This window comes from Olea europaea, unplaced genomic scaffold (genome assembly GCF_002742605.1).
Source record: "Olea europaea var. sylvestris unplaced genomic scaffold, O_europaea_v1 scaffold1628, whole genome shotgun sequence".
Lineage (NCBI taxonomy): Eukaryota > Viridiplantae > Streptophyta > Magnoliopsida > Lamiales > Oleaceae > Olea > Olea europaea.
In genome coordinates this window covers 6,436-30,507 of record NW_019233922.1, presented here as the reverse complement: position 1 = coordinate 30,507, position 24,072 = coordinate 6,436, and the positions used below count along the sequence as shown (strand labels likewise).

Here is a 24,072-nt window from a genome sequence, read left to right as displayed (position 1 = left end):
CAATTATAAGTGGATTGAGTTGTAGGTTTGAAGTTTTGGTTGGTTGGTTTAATTTGAACCCAAAATCCATCGATTGAAGATTCATTCTAATAATTGTCTAATAATGGGGCAGGAATACGTGTCTTTCTGCTAAAGAGGATGTTTTGAATTCATAAGTCACTAGATACTTTTGTGAATGTCAATGAAGTATCGTAAGTTAGTTGCTCTCGATTGTTCATCATTTAATAACCAGAATCATTGTCATGGTCTTAATTTAATAATTTATAATGTTATCTCATCTTATGTTAGCATTGTATCATTTTATAAAGTTCTACGAAACATGTAAATATTGAAATACTACGTATCTAATATAACTATCAAATCATTGACATAAACTCATTGAAGAAAGCCACATTTTACGTGTTAAATGCAAATAAATTTCAAATTTCAAAAATAAAATATATTTTAGTTGAATTAAATATGATATATTCGTTCCAAATTCTATTATTCTTCAAAAGGCATGCGTCAGAGCTTTCGCTTAAGGACCCAAATTCATTGAGCCACTTGTGTGCTTATCATCAATGACTCTTAAAGTACTCCCTAAAAAATGGTTAATTTGGTTTATTCTTCCAACCATATTCATACTTAAAACTTGCACAAATCTGAGAATGATGAGAATTTGATAACAAAGAGAAGTGCAACTAATAACATAACTTGTGACAACTTTAGTACTCATACTCGAAAACTCAATACATATGAGAGTAATGAGAGACTGATGACACAACGAAGTGAAATTAGTAACACATCACAACCTAGCATAACGTTATTGTGCATTACTATGCGGCCTTATTGCAATATTACACCAACTAGAAGGCTTCGTTCCAATAACATGTTTGGTTCAAGATGCTAGAGTGGTTGCTTCACAACTGTCGTGCACACAGGCTAAGACATCTCTGTAGTCTCTTGAAATTGTGAACGAATCATACACCTTCCCATCACTACTCTTCTTGTATTCGAAAAGAAGGGATGAGTGGTTAAATGCTGTCAATTTGACAAAACCAAAATCATAATCCTTATAGAGACTCCATTGGGTTTCAAGTGGACTGAACTCCGACAAATGGCTCCCTCCTCCACCAACAACGGCATGTATTGTCCCATTCACCGTGCCAGAGTAGTGTGTTCTTTCAGAGTTCACACATTGATTCTACACAAAGGGATTAAAAAGGCTTCAATTAGAGCAAAATTCAAGATCTGGACAATAGATGTTAACATAGATAAAGATATTTGACACAAAACAAAATAGAGAAAAAGAAATCCTAGAGAATGTAGTATGAAACAGTACCGCATGGTAAATAGATAATATTTTGATCTATTTTTCTTCAATAATCTATCCAGTGCAATCAAACCCAGCATTTCAAATATGCCGCGAAGATTTACCTGGTAAATTGGACAAATTCTTTCATAATTGTGGACATGGCCAAAGAAAGCAATGTCCACCTTATACTTTTGCCAGAGCTTCTCCAAGCTTTCCCTTCCCATGGGCTCTTCAAATGAACCTTCTTGGCCGTACCAATCATTGGAAGAATAACCAAGGACCCTATGAGCGGCAAAGATCAACCAAGGCTGTTTTCGTCTGTCTGCTTGTGCAAGGCAACGTTCAATAAACTTGTATTGCTCAGTCCCCTCTCGCCAATCATGCTCAGTATCGGCTATGCAAAAGTGGAACATACCATAATCTGTCGAGTACCTGTAAAATAGTTTACAAGACATTTTTTGACATTAGATATGCGTACAGCCACGAAAACAAACAATCATTTTTCCAAAACTTGGCTCTATTTTACATATTAAAAAAGTATTAGTTACCAAAACTTGGCTCTATTTTCTGCAGGAACATAGAACATGGTCTCAGCCGGTACACCACATTCACCACCAGAATCTGGAGTGTCATAAAAGGATCCTGACCCAGGCCAATCACGCTCGTGATTCCCACTGTAGAATGAATTGTTATTCCAAATTGTAAATATATGGCCAAGATAAAATGAGAGAGAGAACAAAAAATGAAATGTGCTATTACATGTTAAATAAACGCACCTTGCAATCATATAAGGGACAGTTGATGCTATGGGTGCCACCTGTGCTGTGAATTGATCCCACTGAGAGATATAGCCATTTGCATATGGGAGATCTCCGATATGCATAACTATGTCATAGTTCTTCAAATCCTTGATGAGTTGATCAGTGGTATTGAGAGAGCCGGGTTGATAATCACTATACTCATTTGAACCATCACGTTCCGCCTGAAAAATTAGCTAACTAAATTAAGGTTCTGAGCACAGAATAAGAATTTGCAAGGACTTCTAACACGCCCACCTCAGCATCAACTAGATACCAAAGACTTATAGTTCATAACAGATGAAAATGCCCTGATAATTAGTTAGACCTTGTTTCTCACAAGAAACTCCGTAATCACTTCACTTGATTCGTATGTATGTTTTCAAATTGTTTGAATGGTATACATTCTTTCTATCTTTGTTCACTAATTTTTGTAGCTGCTTTTTCTAAATTAATGCTCAATATACCTTCCCCATGTCGCCAAATATTATAACCCGTTGCAGCGAGTCTTGTCCCGGAAATGGGGATGATTTGAACGAGTACATCTTGCTCCAAACAATAGAGCCATTAGTTAACAGGTGACCCAACCTGTACGTATGTCTGGAAAAAAAATCATTGCAGACTCGGTCAAGAATTTCTATATTATTGACGCCTGTAAAAAATTATGTATTTCAAAAACATCGAACCTTAGACTTACTCAATATTAGGCCACAAATCCTTTAAGAAACTTGTATGTATGAAACCAGGGTCACGCCAGCCAACCGTGCGTGCAGGTGGACCTACAAACCAATTTGAGGATCCTTATCTGATGCAATGGATTCACAATATTGTTTTACGTTTAATAAAATATATAGGTATCTTGCAAAAAAAGACCCTCTTATAGATTTAAGCAACATTCATTAACATTAATCCAAGAGAGGATTTTTTTTTTTTTTTTTTTTTTTTTTTTTTTAATTCCCTTCAAAAAAAAAAAAATTTATTTAAGTTTTTTTTTTTTTTTTTTTTTTTTTTTTTTTTTACTTAATGCCCTTCAAGAAAAAAAAAATTGAGTTAAGCTTGCTAATTATCCATTAATTTACATTGTATCCAGCAAACATAACTTCCAAATCAGAATTTATAACACATGGCAACAAGAACTTGGTCATAGAAGTTAAAAGTCTTACCGCACATGCTGTTTTGCTCAAATGTTAATGTTCCAGCCGGTGAGCGCTTTTGTTCTTGTCCCTTCCAACCCCATTCCACGAAAGGAATAGCTTCATCTATATTATAGCCACTTGTCCATGTTACTGTCATCTGAAAAATCCAATTCAGGCAATCAGAAAAAGATATCTAATCGGTTCAGGTCTGCAAAGAATGTAAGCTCTATTAAGCCATCAATGGCATTTGGGATGCAGTATTGAATATAACTCAACTATATAATAAACAAGATTTTAGCTTTTTTTCTTTCTCAACTCCCAGCCAAACATGTTATAAATGTCACAAAAGATGCAATTACATCAAAATCGTGTTAAAAAATTTGTAATCGACTAATCTAAAGCTTTTAAGATAGCGGCAAATCCAACTTCCATAGAGTAACAAAAAAAGATTCATGTAGAAGTCAAGTTTGAGCTACACAGGATGAAATAACCAGTTAAAAGATAATCATTGGCTAACATCAATCCATATAACTTACTTCATCCCAAGATTTCCCTGTAGCGAGGCGAGGAAAAACTGGTGCTTTAGGATTTGCAAAAGCTATGGTATTTGATACTGCTTTGAGTTTCGGCTGCAATGGAATTGCGTGGATTTAATCCATGTGACAGTGCCATCAAAATTAGTTAGAAAACAGGATAAAAACAAACACAAGCAGATAGAAAGAGAATATAAGCAATTTCCATGTCCAGTTATTGTGGTGCATTTTTTATATCATGAAAGATCACAAGAATGACTACATACATTTGACAGTCCGCCTGAAAACAATGCAAAGGAGAAATCTTCTCGTTGATTGATCAACTGGAACAGTACCGAAGCTTTCCCAGTGGTCGTGTAAAAGGCATTCGAGTGATTTGCATACTTGTACTGTACGATTCCATTACATGACATAAGTTAGAAAAGGCGAAAAATTTGTTAGATTTTCTGAGTCTATAGTATCATACACACCTTTATTGGAGCGGAGCATGTATATGGAGCTTGTACTTTACGGTTATCCTGTTGACAATGTGATGCACTGGCAAAAACATATTAATCATCAATGTGTGAAAAAATGTAATTAGTTCAAAAAATTTATGCATGATCTTGGTTCTAAACCGATTATAGGGACAGAATACCCGAAAAACCAGGTGTCAATGCAAGAAGTATGATAACACCGAAAAACTAGAAATAGCCAAATACTATCATAACAGTAACAGGAGATTACTTGAATTTTGCAGGAGAAAAAACTCCAATCCAATCATCATTAGATGGTTCGTCATTTACAAATTCCACGACGACCCAAGCAGTGTCATCACCCTGTTATACCATATCACAAACAAACGAAAAAAAAATAAAAATCATTTTCAGTTTTCACCAAGGAATGACGAACGGTAGCATATGTTTGTCTGTGTTTAAAATTTTCTTTTTCAACTTCATTTACATTAGCAATATCACGTAGATGCCAAGTGTATCGTTAAGCTCTACGACGGCCCAACAGATGCTAGTTTTGAATTTTGATACTTATAAAAGAAGCAAAAAGCCGCTTACTTTGACTCCAAGAAGAAGAGGGCTGGCTTTAATGGAGGCATAATCACTTAGAGCAAGTGTGGTTTTCTGGATTGCAATCTTTGATAAAGGCTGTTCTCCAATAGCTCCAGCTGAACTACCAACTACACTTTTCAAATGACCAAACGCGGCGGTGCAGTGGAAGTTCAGTAGGAGACCCAAAATCAAAATCGCCACTCGTCTCAAGAGAAAGCGGTTCTCCATTGTTTAATACTGATTCTAAGGGAGAAAGGGAATTCTTGTGTATGGTGAACTTCCTATTGGTGCTTATTTATAGCTGGAACTTGGGTTGCAAGGGAACATAAAAATCTGTAGATCCTGTTTGGAATTTACCTGCCAATGAACTTCCACAAATATTTTTCCCTTGAGATTTAATTTCGAAAGTTTTTCAGATTTTCGCTGAATTCATCAAATTATTAACTCATCCGTTACTCATTATTTTAAAATTTAATGGACTTGACGAATTTATCAATATATTATTGCATCCATATACTGCTTACCATGTATTGGAAAATAATATATTAAATTAATATATTAAAGCAACACATTTAAATTAATATATTAAAACAATATATTCAAGTTGAATGAAATCTTAACAAAAATTAAGGCTTTCAAATTTAGTCAATTCTATAGTTAATTTGTATTTGATCAATTTCATATTCAATTTGTGGTCACAAATAACAATATTAAGACGAATTTTATTTTCACAATTTGTCTCTTGTATAGGAATGGCAATAGGCCTAGTCTGAGCTCGAGCTCGAGCTCAAGCTCAGCTCATTGCTCAGGGATGAGCTCGGCTCGGTCCACGAGCTTGTGAGCTCACAGGTCGAGCCAAGAGTCTCTTACGCTTACGAGATGAGATGGGGTTAGCGAACTGTTTTTATTAGATCGGAGTTCGGATGTCAACATCAGTAATACTCTTAAGATTGTGGTATGTGACCTCCGTATTTGGCTTTTATTTCACTTTATAGGCATTATGTGTAAAATTTGATGTCAGACAAAAAATATATATATAATATTTTAAATAAATTACGCCATTCAACATTGATCAAGCACCCTATGTAGACACAAGAAGTGTTGTAATTATCGCCCCCCAAGGCATAACCCAGTGATGCAAAAGACATGAGTGAGGTAGTCTCAGCCTTACTGGCAGCTGCAATGTGAGAGTTCGATTCCCAAGATATGAAATTTGACTTTTTGTGGACACCAGTGTACGGGCAAGCTTTAATTCCCTGGCCTGTTGGGGCACATCCCGCTATTTACCTTCCTCACGATGTTCCAGGGGCGAGGCAGTGAGGCTCTCAAAGTTGGGGTTCAACCTTTTTTTTTAAGAAGTATTGTAATTACCGAAGAAGAATACAAAATCCTTTTTATGAAACTTTAGCATACCAAAAATATAAAGAAAAAGGGAACCAAAAAATCTTAAAAAAAGATAAATTTCTGCGGTCGCCATTCAATGATTCGAAAATTACAAAGGGATGTTGTCGAGGACAAACCTATCATATTAGATCGAATAAGGATTAATATACATTCGATATTTGATGGCAGCTGATTGGGTGATGATTTAGTAGAGGGTTGTTGGAGTGGATTGGGTTGGGAATGGGAATGGGAATGGGAGTGGGAGTGGGAGTGGGAGTGGGAGTGGGTGGTTAGTGAAGAAAGTTCTTGTTAAAGATTCAGGACTTTTGCTGCAATTTTTTTAAAATTTTATTATTATTATTATTATTTTTGTAGATATTTGAAGAGGCCAATTTCATTATTTATGTGACAAAAATGATGGAAGGATTGGTTTTGACTACAATTTCTCAGAGGCTGACGAAGTTTGCTGCTAAAAAAATATTGATAGTCAATTAGTAACACCCTTTAATATATTATAGATATGTTATAATTAAACATTATTTGTGACAATACTTTTTCTCTGGATTCTCGTGTATTCATTTCCCTAGAATACCCTTGATTGTCCACCCTAAACTACCGAAATTGCCATTGGTGGTTTTCCTTTTCCCATTGAGTAAAGTTTGGTACGCCATGTTGATTTATATTTTTTCTTTGATACTATCTGCGACTATTTAATTCTCCACATTAAACACGTCGTGAATCTTTAGTTTAATTTCACCATACAGGTTGACGGGTAGTTGGGGCAGTGTGTGGCCGCATGCAGAAATCCACATATACACACACGGGCACATGCATGGTAATCGCAGCTGTGCATTAACATAAGATAATGGCGGCTAGCACTGCAACTTCTGTTGAGAGAATTCAGTGAACTGTTAAAAAACTCTGTTAAGTAACCCAATAATGCGTCTTTGATAATCCAGAGGGTTTCTCTTGGATCAACTGAATCAAGAGTGTTTAAACATTCCAAAGATTCATCAGATTGTTCACACTTCACAGAGTGTCTAGAAAAAAAAAAAAGAAAAAAAAGAAAGGGAAAGAAAAGAAAAAGAGATTCAAAGTTTAATGACTAAAATGTAAATTAAGAGAATTTATGGTTAAAGGTAAATTTGGAACCTTGAAAATGTTCTTATATTAAAGTTGGAATAGTTGAAAAATCATTCAAATCAAATCGTATTCATTCCTAGTTGAAACAACTTATCCTAATTATAGAGTTGGAGAGCCACACCTATCTCAATCTGTCTTCTTGGACAGCGGCTTCTTGTGAATCCAGAAGTGTCTAAAATTAAAACTTTATTGTTAGTAAAAGCAAGATGGACGGTTGGATTATTAGCCCTCGTTTGGCCCCCATTTTTTGAAGTAAAAATAGGCGGAATAGTGGTTTTTTTTTTTTCAAAAAATGAGTGGTTGAAAAAGAAGTAAAAATTTTCGATTTACGTATAATATTATTTTATGGAAGATTGTGTTGTTGAAAATAGGATAGAGAAAATGTAATGTAATTTAATGTAATAGGAGGCCAAACGAGGGCTTAAGATATCCATTTTTCAGATATTTTTTCAACTCAAAATATTTAAAGATTATTAAATTATTTATTGGACTATTACTTTCAATAATTGTGAGTAAAGGGCTAATTTTAAAATGTAACATGTTTATCGTGCGATTAAATAGAATTATTAAAATAAGAGGGAGAATAAAATATAAGGCCTTCGCATCTCTATAAGATATGTATACGAATCTCTATACTTAAAAAAATGATCACATCTTCATGTGGGTATTTTCACGTGGAAGCTGGTGATCTCAAATAATTCTTTATTGATTAAAATAAGTTACTTAATTAAAATTATTTTTATCTTATTATTGAAATAAGTCATCTTTTTTATATGTGGGCTCTGAAGTAGGTGAGCGCACGTGAACTCTGTTGGTGGAACTGTGGCAGGCACAAGATTAACAGGATGTCAGAGTGAAAGATAAGGCTCTAGATGTGTTGTAGATTAATTCATCAAATTTTATGTAGTTTTTGATAAAGGGTAATTAGTGCAAGAGGCTCTTACTTTTCAACGTTATTGTACAAAACGTTCATACTTTTTATTTTTTGACACTTTTACTCTCATCTTCATCTTTTTAGTACGAAAATCATCATTTTTATCAAATTTCTAGTGTAAAATGATAAATATACACCATATTTAAATAAAACAGTAAAAAAGAAAAGAAAAGTTAAAGAATAAATTGTAATCATACTTTCAAACTTATGAAAAAAGTGTAAATGAGTCTAAATAAATTATTACGAAGGTAATTAGCACAAAACGTCCAAATTTTTAATTATTATTGTGCAAAATGTCTCTAGCTTTTTTTTTTGACATTTTTACCCATATTTCATATTTCATTGGGAAAATCGTTATTTTCATCTATTTTCTCAATTAAAAGTTGTAAAATAACAAATATACACCATTCTTTAAATAAACAAAAAAAAAGAAAAATAAAGAATAAATTGCAATTATATTTTCAAAATTTTCAAAAAAAAACACAAATAAATTCCAAGTAAATAATTAAAAAAGGAAGCGATTTTTTTTATTGTTTATTTAAAATTTATTCGTAATTTTTTAAAAAAAAAATTGGGAACACAATTGCAATTTGTTCTTTATTTTTTTCTTTGTTTTTTTTATTTATTTAAACAAGGGGTATATTTGCCATTTTACAATTTTTAATTGAAAAAAATGGATGAAAATAATAATTTTTTCAATAAAATATAAAATATGGGTGAAAATGTCACAAGATAAAAGATAGAGACGTTTTGCACAATAATAAAGAAATGTATGGACGTTTTGTGCTAATTATTCATTTAATAATTTATTTGAACTCATTTATACTTTTTTTTAAAAAAATTTGGGAGTATGATTGCAATTTTTTCTTTAACTTTTTTTCTTTTTATTGCTTTATTTAAATAGAAGGTAAATTTGTCATTTTACAATAGAATTTTGATGAAAATGATGATTTCTACAAGAAAATGTGATGGTAAAAGTAAAAGTGCCAAAAAATGAAATGTGAGGATGTTTTGCACAAAAACATTGAAAGGTAGAGACGTTTTGTACTAATTACCCTTTTGATAAAAGTTAATGAAATGTGTGTTTTAAAAGTTGTGAATTTCATGAAATGTATAATTAAAATTGATTATTGATTTTAATTTTAAAATCACACCAAACAAGCTGTAAGATTTTATCTTGATCAGAATGGGTTTAGGAATAGTGTTGTCCCTGTGCCGGAACACAATCGTGCTATAGTGACAAAGTTTTTGACAGAATGGACGCGTATCAATACATGATTGGATAGTTTAAAAAAGAAATAACACATAACACCCACTCTCATCTTACCATAACACTTTGTCACCCCACTCCTTGTCATTGACCATGATCAAGGAGCATTATTTTAAAGGAAAACATTGTTACAAGTTTGGAAAAATTGCAACCACGGTAACAAACCTTTTGTTTATCGACAGACTTTTCAAACTTTTCATTTGTGCCATCGGAGGTACCGAACTTTAAAAAAAAATCTCATCTAGAGTTCAAATTGATGAAAATCGTTAGTTCATCCGTTAGTTGACGTAGAGTCAACATTTTGATCAAATTTTAATTATTTTTAGAAGGCTAAAATGATAAGACTATATTTTATATAAAAAGCAATTAAAATAAAAATCTAACACTTCATCTTCTCCACATCCCCCACACACACCCACCCTTAAAAACCAAAATCAAGAACTGAAACCACCACCGCTATCGCCCGCATCCATCGCTACTCCATCAACACTTCTACATGATTTGCCTCTCTTTGGATGCAATTCCAAGATTTTGCAATAGTTGGGCTAGTTTTATTTCAACTGCAATAGCCAATTTACAAACATCTCATTTATCTCAAGCCCTATTCCAAATATTCAAATTGATTACCTAATAATTTGTCCATTGATTCATTTGTTAATCACTCAACTTTGTGTTGAAAGAAAAAATATGTGATATTAGTCCACCTATTTAAAAATGATGGAGGTGTGGAATCCATACTCAAATTTGATTGGAGTCACCACGGCTTATACATGATATTTGAGGCTACAGTCGGTTGTTATGATTTGTTGATTTATTGCTCAAAATCTTGAAATTGGTGGAATTATACAGTTGCGGTGGTTGTGGGTTTTAGTTTAAGTGGGAGGACAATGATATGAATTGTTTGCTGTGACTTTGGTGATGGTTGCGGTGTGGTGATTTGGGAATGGTTGATAACGGTCATCGACTGATTTGGGAGTGGTGTATGGCGGTGGTTGACGGGATTGGATGGAGGGTGGATGCTGGTCTGGCTTCTATGGGGTGGGGTGGAGGAGAAAAGTTTTTCAAAATTCTTTTCTTTTTATTTTTGGTCTTTTAATTTAATTATTTTAATTCTTTAATATAAAAATCTAAAGTTAACTTTCTACCCTTTAAAATATAGTCAAAATTAATTATTTCGGTTAACTAACGATCAAATTCCATCCATCTGGACTTAGGGTGAGATTTTTTTAAAGATTTGGTACCACTGGTAGTACAAATGAAAAGTTTGAATCAAGTCTGTTAATAAAAGAAAGATTTGATATCGTGACTGCAATTTTCCCAACTTTTGCTATAGTGAAAGAGTTAATGACAGAAACAACACGTATCAATACATGATTGAACAGTTTGAAAGGGGAAAAAACACATAATACCCCCCCACCCTAACACAACACCCTATCATCTCACTTCCTATCATTGACCCTGGCCAATGAACATTATTCTAAAGGAAAACATGATTTTAAGTTTCTATTATACAAAATCAGGTAAAAACTTATTTTATTCAGAAATCAAGTAATTTTAGCTCCCTTTTGGCCTCTATTATTTGGATTTATAATGGGGGAAATAACATTTTTTTTTAAATGAATGGTTGTAAAAGAATGAAAAAATTTCGATTTGCATTAAATATTATGTTATTGAAAATTGTGTGATTGAAAATAGAAGAGATAAAAATTTAAATTAAATTAATGAGTTTTAAAAGTGATCAAATGGGGGCATATTTTAGAAGATATTTTAAGCCCTTATTTGGTGTAAATTAAAATAAGATATTTATCAATAAAAATTGATAAAATATGATATTGAAAAGTTGTAAATTTCATGAAATATCTTATTAAAAATAACTTTTTTAAACTTTGATTTTGACTTGAAATTTTAATTTGATTTTAATTCAAACCAGACAAGGGTTAAATATATTTTTAGTATAAGTTTTTATTTTGTTTCAAATCTCGTTAAATTTGGTAATGCATAACTGATTTTTATTTTTTGAAATTCAAATTATGCAAAATTTGAATTAACTTACCCTTTCAATATTAATTAGAGAGATACAAATGCTATTTACCTTCTTCACCCTGACTATATACGACGAAGAACATCACAATCATCATCCTCACAATTGACACTGGAACACGAAGTTCCGTATAATGAGTCACACATCACAAAATATGGGGCACTCATTTTAGGGGAAAGATTATGTTAAAAATGACATGAGTGAACTGCAGAGATCACAACTGCGAATTTCAATTTTACATCACAAGTTATTATAACGTGAAATATAAAGGTTATAGTTAATGTATTTAACAATTTAAGCCACGATATTACATTACATGACCACAATATAAATACAATCACAAATAACAAACGGATTTTGCGGTCGCATTGGAAGCAAAATTTAGAGGGCATTTGTTTCCCATTTTTGTAAAAATGTGAATGAAAAATATAGTCGTTATGAGCCTCACACAAGAGATAGAAATTCAAATTTGGTGGTTTGATGTGATGGATAACGATTATATTTTTCATTTTAATAAGGAAAGAATGAGAAAAAACATGGGCTTAAAATGGCTCCCTTTTATTACAATCACACACAGATTGCTAATTATTGTCGGCCGACAAGAATGGTGATTATGACTCGATAACATGTGGAGGAATTTATGAATTCATGATGGCATGATTTATTCTTTTCTAATTTTCTAATGCATTAAAATGGTGGACATAGTAAATGTGTTGCTATTTTTTTAGCAAAGGAATATAAAGAGAGGAAAATCAATTAAGATGACATTCTTATCTTATATAAATAATTTATTATCTATTTTGATTCAAAATAATTTTGATAGATACCTGAATTTAAAAAAAAAATTATCAAATTTTGATAATTCTGAAAATGTAATTTTAAAATATATGATAGTTACGATCAGGGCCAGACTTGTGTTTTGCGGGACCCGAAGCGAACATAAAATTTTGGGCCCATAAGTCGTAAGAAGCAATAATTTTTTTTTCATTTATAATATACTTAAGGAACTAAATCTGTTAACTTAAACTCAAAAAATAAAACAAAGAAAATGAAATATTTAATATGTAATTATAATCAAATGACAATGTGAAAATATTCTAAAGATCAATTCAAAATATGCATAACAAATTCATATATAGGATAGGGCCAAATTGAAGATGGTCATGTGTGCTGTGCGCACGTGTTAGTTTTGATGTCCATCTCAGCAAGTTCTACTTCTATTGCGCTATTAAATTGAAGTTAAGTGATCCGAATGCAGTCAATTAAAGCTCAGTAATCTGATTACAAAAGGTGTGAAAGATGCTTTTAGATATTTCAAACTGATTTTAAGAAAAGTTTCAAGGAATTAATCCCAAATAAAGGATAAGCCTACGGCCTACCTAATTTTCTATTTTCTGTTCACATCATTGGAAGAAGTATATAGCCCCAAAACATTGTGCCTTGATTATGTTGTTCCATTCTATCTTGTGGCTGAGAACACAATACTCCTTTTTGGAGGCAAAGCCGTGGAGGTCTTCTAAAATGCTATTGGGGGAAAATAAATCATAAATGACTTACCAAATATGAACGATTCCGAAAATAGACCGCCACTGGAGGATGTCGTGATTGTCGTCGCCCCTCGCCGGTTGGATTTTGGACAGGAGAAGTTGAGTACTTCCAGTTCAAGTCTGTAGTGCCGACCGTGGATTGTGGAGGAAGATGAATAATTAAGTGTTGAAGATGGGTTTTAAAATTTAGGGATCACCTTTTTATTGGGCCCCCCAATATGCTAGGCCTGAGGCAGAGGCCTCTTGTGCCTCTCCTCAGGTCCGGCTCTGGTTACGATTATTTTCTAGAACTAGAAAAACAATACCAGTCAAGGCCAACATCAGGTGACCTAATTGATTTCTTTCCATTTTTAACACCAAAACCGAAGTCCATCCTTTTTCCCCCTCTCTTTCATTTAAATAAACATTTTCCCCTATTTTTGAAATTATCTTTATAAATTTATACTAACCTTGCTATTGTTAAATCGTGGCTCCACCCATGGTCATGGTCAAAGGGCCAGAGGATTGGTCGAGAGCAATACTCCAACAAATAGCGAGGCATCTTTAGAACCAAATTCGTAGATCTCGACTATGGAGGTTGACTCCTTGCTTGAAGATTTAGCCTATCTTATCCAATAAAATCTTCGAAAACATAACACATGAGCCAAGAAACAAGAATATAATTGACCTTGGTATGTCACAATAGTCAACGTTTAATAGCCGCCTATTGGTAGTTGAGTGACTAAGGACATGGAGGCCGACATCAATATCCTCATATAAGTGTACTGATAAAGACACATGTTGATATGTACTTAACTAGTCGCTACGACAAAAGATAAATTGCTTTATTAGGTACATGAAACCAAATGCATTCTCTCTTGAATCATTTTTAAATCTTCAAAGCTTTTTATATTTTATACACTTCTCTATGTATGCTGACTTGAGGGACACAATGGGGGAGAGTGCTCTTTTTCATGTAATTGGAGCAGCATAAGAACTCATTCCTGTGACTTCCAGCCTTTCGAGCATCATTTGATGCCATTCATGAGATTCCTTTGGGATAAGAAAAATCATATATCTAGGTAGTGGAGACCTAGAAATGGAGGTGTTTTGCCATCTCCACCACCAGAACCCACCACTAACCTTTTTTTACCCTTGACTAGTCCAACGTGTTCCTTGCTTCAAAATCAGGTTCAAACGAGGCAAGACCACCCAGTGTTCCTAGAGCTTTGAGAAAAATAAAATTGATCAACCGTTGTGTAGTGTGAGCTCCTCTAACACCTCAACTGGTGGTGATACATAATGTTATTCTGATTTAGAGACCATATTTAGTGACTGATCTAGACGAAATAAACTTTAGCAACCAAATGAGAAATTAACCAACCCACAATTAAACATGGGGCGGCTTAACATTATTACTGTATAGTGATTTTAATCTATAACTCACAAAACTAACAAAACTGCTGAATATTTGTTCAAAATCAATGGAATGATAATGGATTAATTGTTGGGCTAAATTGTGAAATTGGTAGAATCAAAAGAAATTGAAAAATGAAAATTTTGATTTTTTGGCTATGCGTACGCACAAGCTTATTTTTGTGCATACACAAGATGTATTTTGGTAAAATCAGAATTAAATTTTGCTTCTACTATGCGTACGCACGGTTTATACTATGCGTACGCATAGTGTTAAAAAATAGCCGTTACCTAGTTTTTCAATTTGAAATTTGGGAGTCGTTTTGGATTAAAAGTTGCCACTTTTCATCTTGTTTTGACAACATTTCGTAATGTATTGATTGAGGCCTATAAATAGGTGATGAATAATCAATACAAATACATTACAAACAAGAAAAAATCTTGAAATTCATATATTGTTCCACAATTAATCAAATCCCTGTTATAACTCATATTCATTTCTTCTTTATTGTGTTCATCAAGTTTTGGTGGAAAATTTCTCGTGCTTTGTTATTTTCTGCATCAAGACTTGTTAAAATCATTCAAACCATTTGCCATAACACCCTTAAGCATCTCATTTCATTTGGAGAGAGGACAAATATAATTTGAGGAAAACGATCCCAGGTTTAAGCCTCAAATTCATTCTTGACGTATTTCGTGATTTCTATTTATTTTGTTTCTATAATTTTGTTGTTGTTTCTTTTCCAACCCCTTATTTCCCAACAAACTCAAACTATAGTTCGCAATAGAGAATGATACAACTATGGCAACCATCAAACTCATGAATCAAGATCTGATTAGATTGGATCGTTTTGATAGGACCAACTTCACGCGGTGGCAAGACAAGTTGAAATTCTTCCTAACGGCATTGAAGATTTTTTATATTCTTGATCCAGATTTGGCGCCTTTGTCGGAACCAACGAATGGAGAATCCGAAGCAATCAAAACCGAGAGACAAAAAAGCCAAGAAGATGAATTGATTTGCCGTGGCCACATCTTGAATGCATTGTCGGATCGTTTGTATGATCTATACACCAATACAACTTTGGCGAAAGAAATCTGGGAAGCATTGGAACGTAAGTACAAGGCGGAAGAAGAAGGTACAAAGAAATTTTTGATTTTTAAGTATTTTGATTTTAAATTCTTAGAAAATATTCCTCTTCTTCTCCAAGTGCATGAGTTGCAAGTAATTGTCAACAAATTAAAGGTGGTAAAAATTGATATACCGAAGACTTTTCAAGTAGGGGCTATAATTGCCAAACTTCTCAGAACTTGGAAAGGATATTGAAAGAAGATCATGCATAGTTCCGAAGATTATTCTTTGGAACAATTGCAAAAGTATCATTGAATCGAAGAGGAGTCGAGAATACGTGATAAAACTGAAAATTCTCATGAGGGCTCTTCTAAAGCAAATGCTGTGGAAAAAATAGGACCACCGGCAAAATCCAACAAAAGGAAGCCTTCTAGGAACTTTAACAAGTCCAAGAAGAAGACAAAAGGATGTTGTTTTGTGTGTGGAAAATCCGGTCACTATGCCAAGGATTGTAGGCATCGAAAACAAAACAACTTCCAGGCCAAAGTGAATTCCATCCAAGATGACAAAATTGTAGCCACCATAAGTGAAGTAAACGCAATCAAAGAAAATGTTTCCGGGTGGTGGTATGATACTTGTGCTATGGTACATGTATCATTTGATAAATCTTTGTTCAAAACTTATCAAGAAGTGGATGGAGAACAAGAGATTCAAATGGGTAACGAAATGTGGTCTAAGGTGTTTGGAAAAGGAAGTGTAGACATTATCTTCACTTCTGGGAAAATCGTTACTCTAACTAATGTACTACATGTTCCGGATATGAATAAGAACCTAATTAGTGACAATCTCTTAGAAAAATCGGGCATCAAATGTGTTTATGAGTCTGGCAAATTTGACGATCCCTTAATGGGAAATTTGTTGGAAAATGCTATTTGTGTGAAGGAATGGTCAAATTATGTACTGTTGACAATGAAATGAAAAAAAATAATTTTGCTTATGTTGTAAATTTATTTTCATTATGGCATGCTAGATTAGGTCATGTTGGTAGAAATACAATGAAACGCATGAAAAATTATGACTTGATCTCATATGATGAAAATGATGAACATAATAAAAAATGATGGAAGGGTGATTGTTCAATTGGAATATGCAAGTGCTATAGGGAGTCTTATGTATGCTATTCAATGCACAAGACCGGATATAACTTATGCAATAAGTAAACTTAGTAGGTTTACTAGTAATCCGAGTAATAATCATTGGAAGGCTATTGTGAGAGTTCTTGGATACTTAAAGAAAATCAAGAACTTGGGCCTACAATATACTAAATTCTGGGTAATATTGAAAGGATTTACTGATACTAGTTGGATATCTAGCACGGGTCAAAGTTAATTCACTTCGGGTTGGGAATTCACTCTTGGAGGAGGTGTTGTTTCTTGGAAATCAAACATATATAACACACTCGATCATGGAATCTGAATTTGTAGCTTTATCGGATACCAGGAAAGAGGTTGAGTGGCTTAATGATATCTTATATGAGATACCTTTGGGATCGAAGAATATCTCTTCAATATCTATCATGTGTGATAGTCAAGCCACGTTAGCAAAGGTATATAACGAGGTATACAATGGAAAGTCTAGACATATGAGTCTGAGACATCACTACATAAGGAAATTAATCAAAGATGGAATAATTTCCCTAAATTATGTAAGGTCAATTGAGAATTTAGCGAATTCTTTAACTAAAGCACTAAATAGAGATTTAGTGGTGTCTACTTCGAGTAGGATGGGGTTGAAACTTCTTAACTAAAAAGGTCCACCAATGACGACAACCCTACCTATCATTACTCAAAAAGTAATCCACGGGTTCAAAGGGTAACAACAAGTCATTCGATATGTGGATGGTTGCAGCATTATTCAAATTCGCAATAACCCTATCCTAATTAAATAATGCTGGTTGTAACTGAAGTGAGGGTTGAGCTTAAAACTCTTAATAAAGTTCAGTGCTAAAACACAAGTACCTCTAAAAGTAACAAAGGTACTGGAAGAACTTCACCTAGACTAATTTCGAGGTGGTACCACCTCAATAGAGAATTGGAGTTTCTCTCTTAAAAGTTTATCGAATAGGATGAGCGCAAGGCCATAAAAGCGTTAAGCGAGTTGAGGAACTTGAGAACACGTGATACTTATGTGTGTGTTCTTACCGATTTTGTCACAAGGAATAATTGATTCAAAGCTTCCATGTTATCTCTAATTCCGACTTTACTTTGTTTGAATTACACTATGGTTAGATTCAAATCGAAAGATATCTAATTCTTATGCATAAGTGTCGTCTTTTTAAATATATGATCGTATTGATTTTGAACAAGTGAGGGATTGTTAAATATTTGTTCAAAATCAATGGAATGATAATGGACTAATTGTTGGGCTCAATTGTGGAATTGGTATAATCAAAAGAAATTGAAAAATGAAAATTTTGATTTTTTGCCTATGCGTACGCATAGGCTTATTTTTGTGTATACACGAGATGTGTTTTGAAAAAATCAGAATTAAATTTTGCTTCTACTATGCGTACACACGGTTTACATTATGCGTACACATAGTGTTAAAAAATAGTCGTTGGCTAATTCTTCAATTTGGGAACCGTTTTATATTAAAAGTTGTCACTTTTCATCTTGTTTTGGCACTATTTCGTAATGTATTGATTGAGGTCTATAAATAGGTGATGAATGATCAATATAAATACGTTACAAACAAGAAAAACATCTTGAAATTCATATATGGTTCCACAATTAATCAAATCCCTATTATAACTCATTCATTTCTTCTTTATTGTGTTCATCAAGTTTTGACGAAAAATTTCTCGTGCTTTGTTATTTTACTTGTTAAAATCCTTCAAACCATTTTCCATAATACCCTTAGGCATCTCATTTCATATGAAGAGGGGGCAAATATAGTTTGAGGACAACGATCCCGTGTTCAAGCCTCAAATTCATTCTTGACGTATTTTGTGATTTCTATTCATTTTGTTTCTATAATTTTGTTGTTGTTTCTTCTCCAACCCCTTATTTTCCAACAAACTGCACCAAAAAGAATTTGTTTTATCGAACATTTTATCAGTGGATTCCTTTCAGTAACATATTTGGTTCATTATGCTAAAGTGGTTTTTTCACAACCATCATGCACAGAGGCTAAGACATCTTTGTAGTCTCTTGAGCTAGTGAAAGAATCATACACCTTTCCATCGCTGCTCTTCTTGTATTCGAAAAGAAGGGATGAGTGGTTAAATGCTGTCAATTTGACAAAACCAAAATCATAATCACGGTACAGACTCCAACTAATGGTAATCGGACTGCACTTTGATAAATGGCTCCCTCCTCCACCAACGACAACGTGTATTGTCCCATTCACAATGCCAGAGTAGTGTGATCTTTCCGAGTTCACACATTGATTCTACAGAAAAAAAATTGAAAAAACTTCAACAATTAGGAAAAGTGCAAGAATCCGTCCATAGGAGTTAACCTTAACACTTAAGAGAGATATTTTATGCAAAAATAACAAGGAAAAAATAGCCTAGTGCATATAGAAACAATAACATTTCAACTTATTTTTCTTCATGAATCCTATCAATCCAAACATGCCACAGAGGTTTACCTGGTAAATTGGGCAAGTTCTTTCATAATTGTGGACATGGCCAAAGAACGCAATGTCAACCTTGTACTTTTGCCAGAGCTTTTGCAAGCTTTACCTTCCCATGGGCTCTTCAAATGAACCTTCTAGTCCATACCAATTGTAAGAAGAATAACCAAGGACCCTATGAGCAGCAAAGATTAACCAAGGCTGTTTTTGCCTTTCTGCTGATGCAAGGCAATGTTCGATAAAGTTGTGCTGCTCTGATCCCTCTCTCCAATCATGTTCAGTATCTGCTATGCAGAAGTAAAACATACCATAATCTGTCGAGAACTTGTAATTGAAGTTTATGTCATCTTTTGATATCGTATGTGATTACCATACAAAACACAGTCCCAATAGCAAATAAATGTAAACTTTTACCACTAATAACAGAACTCCAGAATATTAGATAAAATTGCTAAATCTATTTAGCAAGATGCTTTCTTGTTATATATACTACATGGAGCCTAACCGCATTGTACATTTTCCCTGCTCGGGGTTCGCGGGGCAAAGCCCTAGAGGCAAATTTTTTATCCAAAAGAATATTTGATAATCCCTTCATGTATCAGGTCACCCTAAAATTCAAATCAAATATTAAAGATTTTAAAGAGGGGTTTGCATCTTTGTATAGACAAGACTAATAGGTGTATAAAAAATCTTACAAGCTCCTTTATAATAGTGAAAAATCGGTGCAGGAGTATATGTATCTTTGACTGCTACCATACAGGAAATTTATAACGCATACTCAAATTATTGAGATCAAGATAAACAGAGCTCAATAAATAGTCAGTTTTCCAACTTTTTACTTGAGAAAAGAATGAATCAGTTACCAAAACTTGGCTCTATTCTCAGCAGGAACGTAGAACATGGTCTCAGCTGGCACGCCACATTCACCACCGGAATGAGTAGTTTCATAGAAGGATCCTGTCCCAGGCCAATCACGCTCGTGATTGCCACTGTAGAACAAATTGATATTACACATTTGTAAATATTTAGCGAAGATAAAAATGCAAATTCAAAAAAATGAAATGTGTTATCACATTATAAACAAACACACCTTGCAATCATGTAAGGCACAGTTGGTGCCATAGGTTCCACCTATGCTGTGAATTGGTCCCACTGTGAGATATAGCCATTTGAATATGATATCTCCTATATGGAAAACACTGTCAATATTCATCACATCCTGGATGAGTTGATCTGTGGTATTCAGAGAGTCAGGTTGATAATTGCTATAATCATTTGAACCATCACGTTCTGCCTGAAAATCATAGTATCTCCTTTTAAATATATCAAACACGGACAAATAAATTATATACATTTTCGCATGGACTTTCAACATGCCTCGGCACTAGATACCAAAGACACCATTGTAGTTCATAACCATCACACAACAGCTGAAGACGCCCTTATTAGTTAGACATTATTTCTCACAACCAGCTCCATAATCACTTCATTTGACTCGAATCTTTTCAGATTATAAGTATATGATAAAGTCTTTCCATCGTCTTTCAGTATTTCTTTAGTTGGGATTGAGGAAAGAAAATATATACATTTTTGTGAGAATATGGTTCTCTTAACTCCATTAAACTTAAGTGCTATTTGTGTAATTCACATGGATTGTGCTTGTCTAGTTTTATTATGGACCATTGGATGGGATCGACGGTCGGGATTTAATCTATGTGAGATATTTTTGTTGCCTTGTCTTGGGGGAGAAGCTTTGACTAGATGGTTACCACAAAAAGGGCTTCCCCCACGTTTTGGCAGGACAGGTCTTTTCTCTCTTCTCCAGTCGACCACTCTGTCCATTTTTGCACCTTCTTGTGAGCTTCTTCTTGAGAGTCCCTTGAGATAACTTAGGCTGGAATAGTGGCTAAGTATAGTTGAACTTTCTCAAAGCTTGGTAGAAAGTTGAGGGTGCGTTGGTGGCGGTTTCTAGCGAGGTTCTTTGCCGGTTTCTCTTTCTCTCTTTGGAAGGTGATTTGCATGACATGGGAGCTGTTCCTGAGCCTATAAATCAGTCATAAGGAAGAGGAGAAGTTGCTATCCATTTCGGCCGAAATTGGGTTGTGTTTTTCCATTTTATATTCCTTGATTTTGCCTTGAAATCTTTTATTGATTGATGTTTATTGTTTGATTGAACTCCAAGGATCCTAACAAACTGGTATCAGAGCAAGGAGGAGTGAAATCTGTCCAAAAATCGATCGAAACCTCCAAGGAAATCGCGATTCCCACTTTTGGCCAATTCTGAAACTTCAAATTTCGGCCAAACTGCTGACTTTTTGGCGAAACTGACCCTGGACCCATAACCAGCAGACGAAGGCACTCTCTGTGGTGTGGCGCGTGATCGGAGCGGCGATCGGCGGCGCGTGAACTCCGATGACGGCGCGTGGCTGGACATTCCGACGAGCTTTTTTCGGCCAGTTTACTTATTTCGATGTCCTGAATGCACTGATGTCATTTGTTTTCTCTTTCAGGTTTTACAGAAAAAGTTGGACGATTTTGCCCCTGGCTTGACGTCTACAGCAATTCGGTTCAGAAACTTGGTGGTATATTTATTGTTTTTCAACAATAGTTTGGTAAGATTATTCCAAACTCACCGTTAGGTTAGGTTTGGTATCCTTACCGGTTTATGCATGATTATTGCTTGGTTGCCTATTTGTGAATTCCGTCGATTGAATTCTTGTGATTAATTTGTAACCTGGAAGCATATTTACTTGCATTATATACCTGTGTTTCGTGAACGAATTATGTCATTGTTGTGCTTCATTTCTAAAATTGTTTTTTTAACTCGGCATTCATATTTTTATATTGATCATTTGGAAAAGAAATTTTCAAAACCTTTTCTGTTTTGTCCACGAGTACAGGCCACTCTTTTACAGAATCTATAATGGGTTCGAGGGTCGAATTATCGCAATTGGATGGAAAGGGGGTTTACTCGATATGGAAACAGAAAATGAGGGTCATTTTGGTCCAACAGAGAGTTGCTAAAGCTCTCGATGATCCCACTACATTTTCTGATGAGTTAAAAACTAAACCAATTGAAATTGAAGACATGAATGAAATTGCTTACAGTTCTATAATTTTGCATCTATCTGACAACATTGTGAGACAAGTTGATAGTGCTAAAACTGCTGGAACTTTGTGGACTGCTTTAGATGCCTTGTTCTTAACAAAAACTTTACCTAACAAAATATACCTGTTGGAAAAGTTGTTTAGTTTTAAGATGGACCCGGGGAAGGATGTCGAGGGAAATTTGAGTGACTTTAGCATAATTGTTAAGAGTCTAGCTCATAATGATAAAAAATTTGACGATGAGGATTTAGCTGTCATATTGCTAAACTCTTTACTCGAATCTTACAGAGAAATGAAGAATGCTATAAAATATGGTAAGGACACTCTCACTCAAGCTATTGTTTCCGATGCTTTAAAATCAAGAGAACTTGAATTAAAAAGAGACAACAGAACTCATTCCCGGGAAGAGAGTCTATTTGTTAGGGGAAGACCTGAAAAGAAAGAATTTAACTTCCATAACAAGAAGGGGAGAGGAAAATCTAAAATGAGATCTAAATCTAAAGATAAAAGCGGAAAGAAATGTTATCACTGTGGAAAGTTAGGACATTTCAAGGAAGACTGCTTCGACTGGAAAAGGAAACAAAAAGACCCGAACAATTCTGATGTTGATAATGCTGCTATTGTTTCTGAATTTGATCGTTTGCATGTCATGAATGTGTCTGAGGAAGAATTTGACAAAAATTGGATTCTAGACACAGGGTGCACTTTCCATATGTGCCCTGATAGGTCTTGGTTCTATAACTATAGAGAGACTGAACCTAGGAAGGTCTACATGGGAGACAATAATTCTCAAAATGTGGTTGAAGTAGGTGACATAGCCATCAGAATGTACGATGGGGCCGTCACGCAACTCAGAAATGTTAGATATGTCCCAAATTTAAAGAGGAACCTCATTTCCTTAGGTTCTCTTGAAGATGAGGGATATACCTTCAAGTCTGGTAACAAGATTTTGAAAATTATGAAGGGTTCTCTCATAGTTATGAAAGGGCCTAAGAGGAATGGATTGTACTATCTTGAGAGTAGAACTGAATACCAGTTGATTCTAGCCTTCTTACTGTGAGTAAAGATAAAACTGAACTTTGGCATAACAAAATGGGTCATATTGGGTTTAAAGGGCTAAAATCTTTAAGTAATCAGAAATTACTTGGAAAAGATGACATCGAACTATGGAATTCTTTGAAACTTGTGTTTTGGGTAAGTCCCATAAGGTGAGCTTTGAAGCTAGCTCTCATAGGACCAGCAGACCATTGGACTATGTCCATGCTGATTTATGGGGCCCGGAGAAGCACTCCACATTTGGTGGAAGCAAGTACTTCTTGTCCTTAGTGGATGATTACTCAAGAAAAGTTTGGATTTATCCTTTGAAGGCTAAGTCGGAAAATTTTGGGAAATTCAGGGTTTGGTTAAAGTCTGTTGAGAATCAGTTAGACAAGAAACTTAAAACATTAAGAACTGATAATGGGCTTGAATTCTGTAATATCGAATTTGACAACTTCTGTAAGCATAAAGGTATAACAAGACACAGAACTGTTAAATACACACCTGAACAAAATGGGGTCGCTGAAAGAATGAACAGGACCATAATGAACAAAGTTAGGTGTATGTTGATTAGCTCTGGCCTTGCGAAAGGTTTTTGGACTGAAGCTGCAAGTACTGTAGCTTATCTGATTAATAGGTCTCCATCCAGCAGTATAGGGTTTAAGACCCCACAGGAGTTGTGGACGGAAGAGCCTCCAAATC

At 34.4% G+C, this 24,072-nt stretch overlaps 2 protein-coding genes across 2 annotated transcripts; both read right to left on the bottom strand.

Moving 5' to 3' along the window:
- Nucleotides 1-638: 638 nt before the first annotated feature.
- On the bottom strand, nt 639-5,090 carry LOC111377224 (probable inactive purple acid phosphatase 27). The gene is made up of 12 exons (XM_023000287.1): nt 4,810-5,090; nt 4,487-4,578; nt 4,231-4,297; nt 4,027-4,149; nt 3,764-3,856; nt 3,255-3,384; nt 2,789-2,870; nt 2,559-2,691; nt 2,071-2,276; nt 1,843-1,968; nt 1,417-1,726; nt 639-1,183 (listed from the first exon to the last, which is right to left on the bottom strand). Exons 1-12 carry the CDS (start codon nt 5,029-5,031, stop codon nt 878-880), a joined length of 1,890 nt encoding a protein of 629 aa, XP_022856055.1. The 5' UTR covers nt 5,032-5,090; the 3' UTR covers nt 639-877.
- Nucleotides 5,091-18,735: 13,645 nt separating this feature from the next.
- On the bottom strand, nt 18,736-20,628 carry LOC111377233 (probable inactive purple acid phosphatase 24). The gene is made up of 7 exons (XM_023000294.1): nt 20,602-20,628; nt 20,298-20,518; nt 20,088-20,213; nt 19,600-19,640; nt 19,334-19,508; nt 19,108-19,114; nt 18,736-19,038 (listed from the first exon to the last, which is right to left on the bottom strand). The coding sequence occupies exons 1-7, from the start codon at nt 20,626-20,628 to the stop codon at nt 18,736-18,738; spliced, it is 900 nt and encodes a 299-aa protein (XP_022856062.1).
- Nucleotides 20,629-24,072: the final 3,444 nt, after the last annotated feature.

Bases quoted from the DNA above. Each gene is read 5' to 3' on its own strand.
- LOC111377224 (XM_023000287.1), bottom strand. From the start codon at position 5,031: ATGGAGAACCGCTTTCTCTTGAGACGAGTGGCGATTTTGATTTTGGGT. The intron at 4,579-4,809 runs GTAAGCGGCTTT...ATGGTATAACAG, and splicing joins CTCTTCTTCTTGGAGTCAAA to GGTGATGACACTGCTTGGGT. The intron at 1,184-1,416 runs GTAAATCTTCGC...CCCTTTGTGTAG, and splicing joins GAATTTGTCCAATTTACCAG to AATCAATGTGTGAACTCTGA.
- LOC111377233 (XM_023000294.1), bottom strand. From the start codon at position 20,628: ATGGTGTCTTTGGTATCTAGTGCCGAG. The intron at 20,214-20,297 runs GTGATAACACAT...TTTGTTCTACAG, and splicing joins AAGGTGTGTTTGTTTATAAT to TGGCAATCACGAGCGTGATT. The intron at 19,641-20,087 runs GTAACTGATTCA...TTCTGTTATTAG, and splicing joins GAGAATAGAGCCAAGTTTTG to TGGTAAAAGTTTACATTTAT.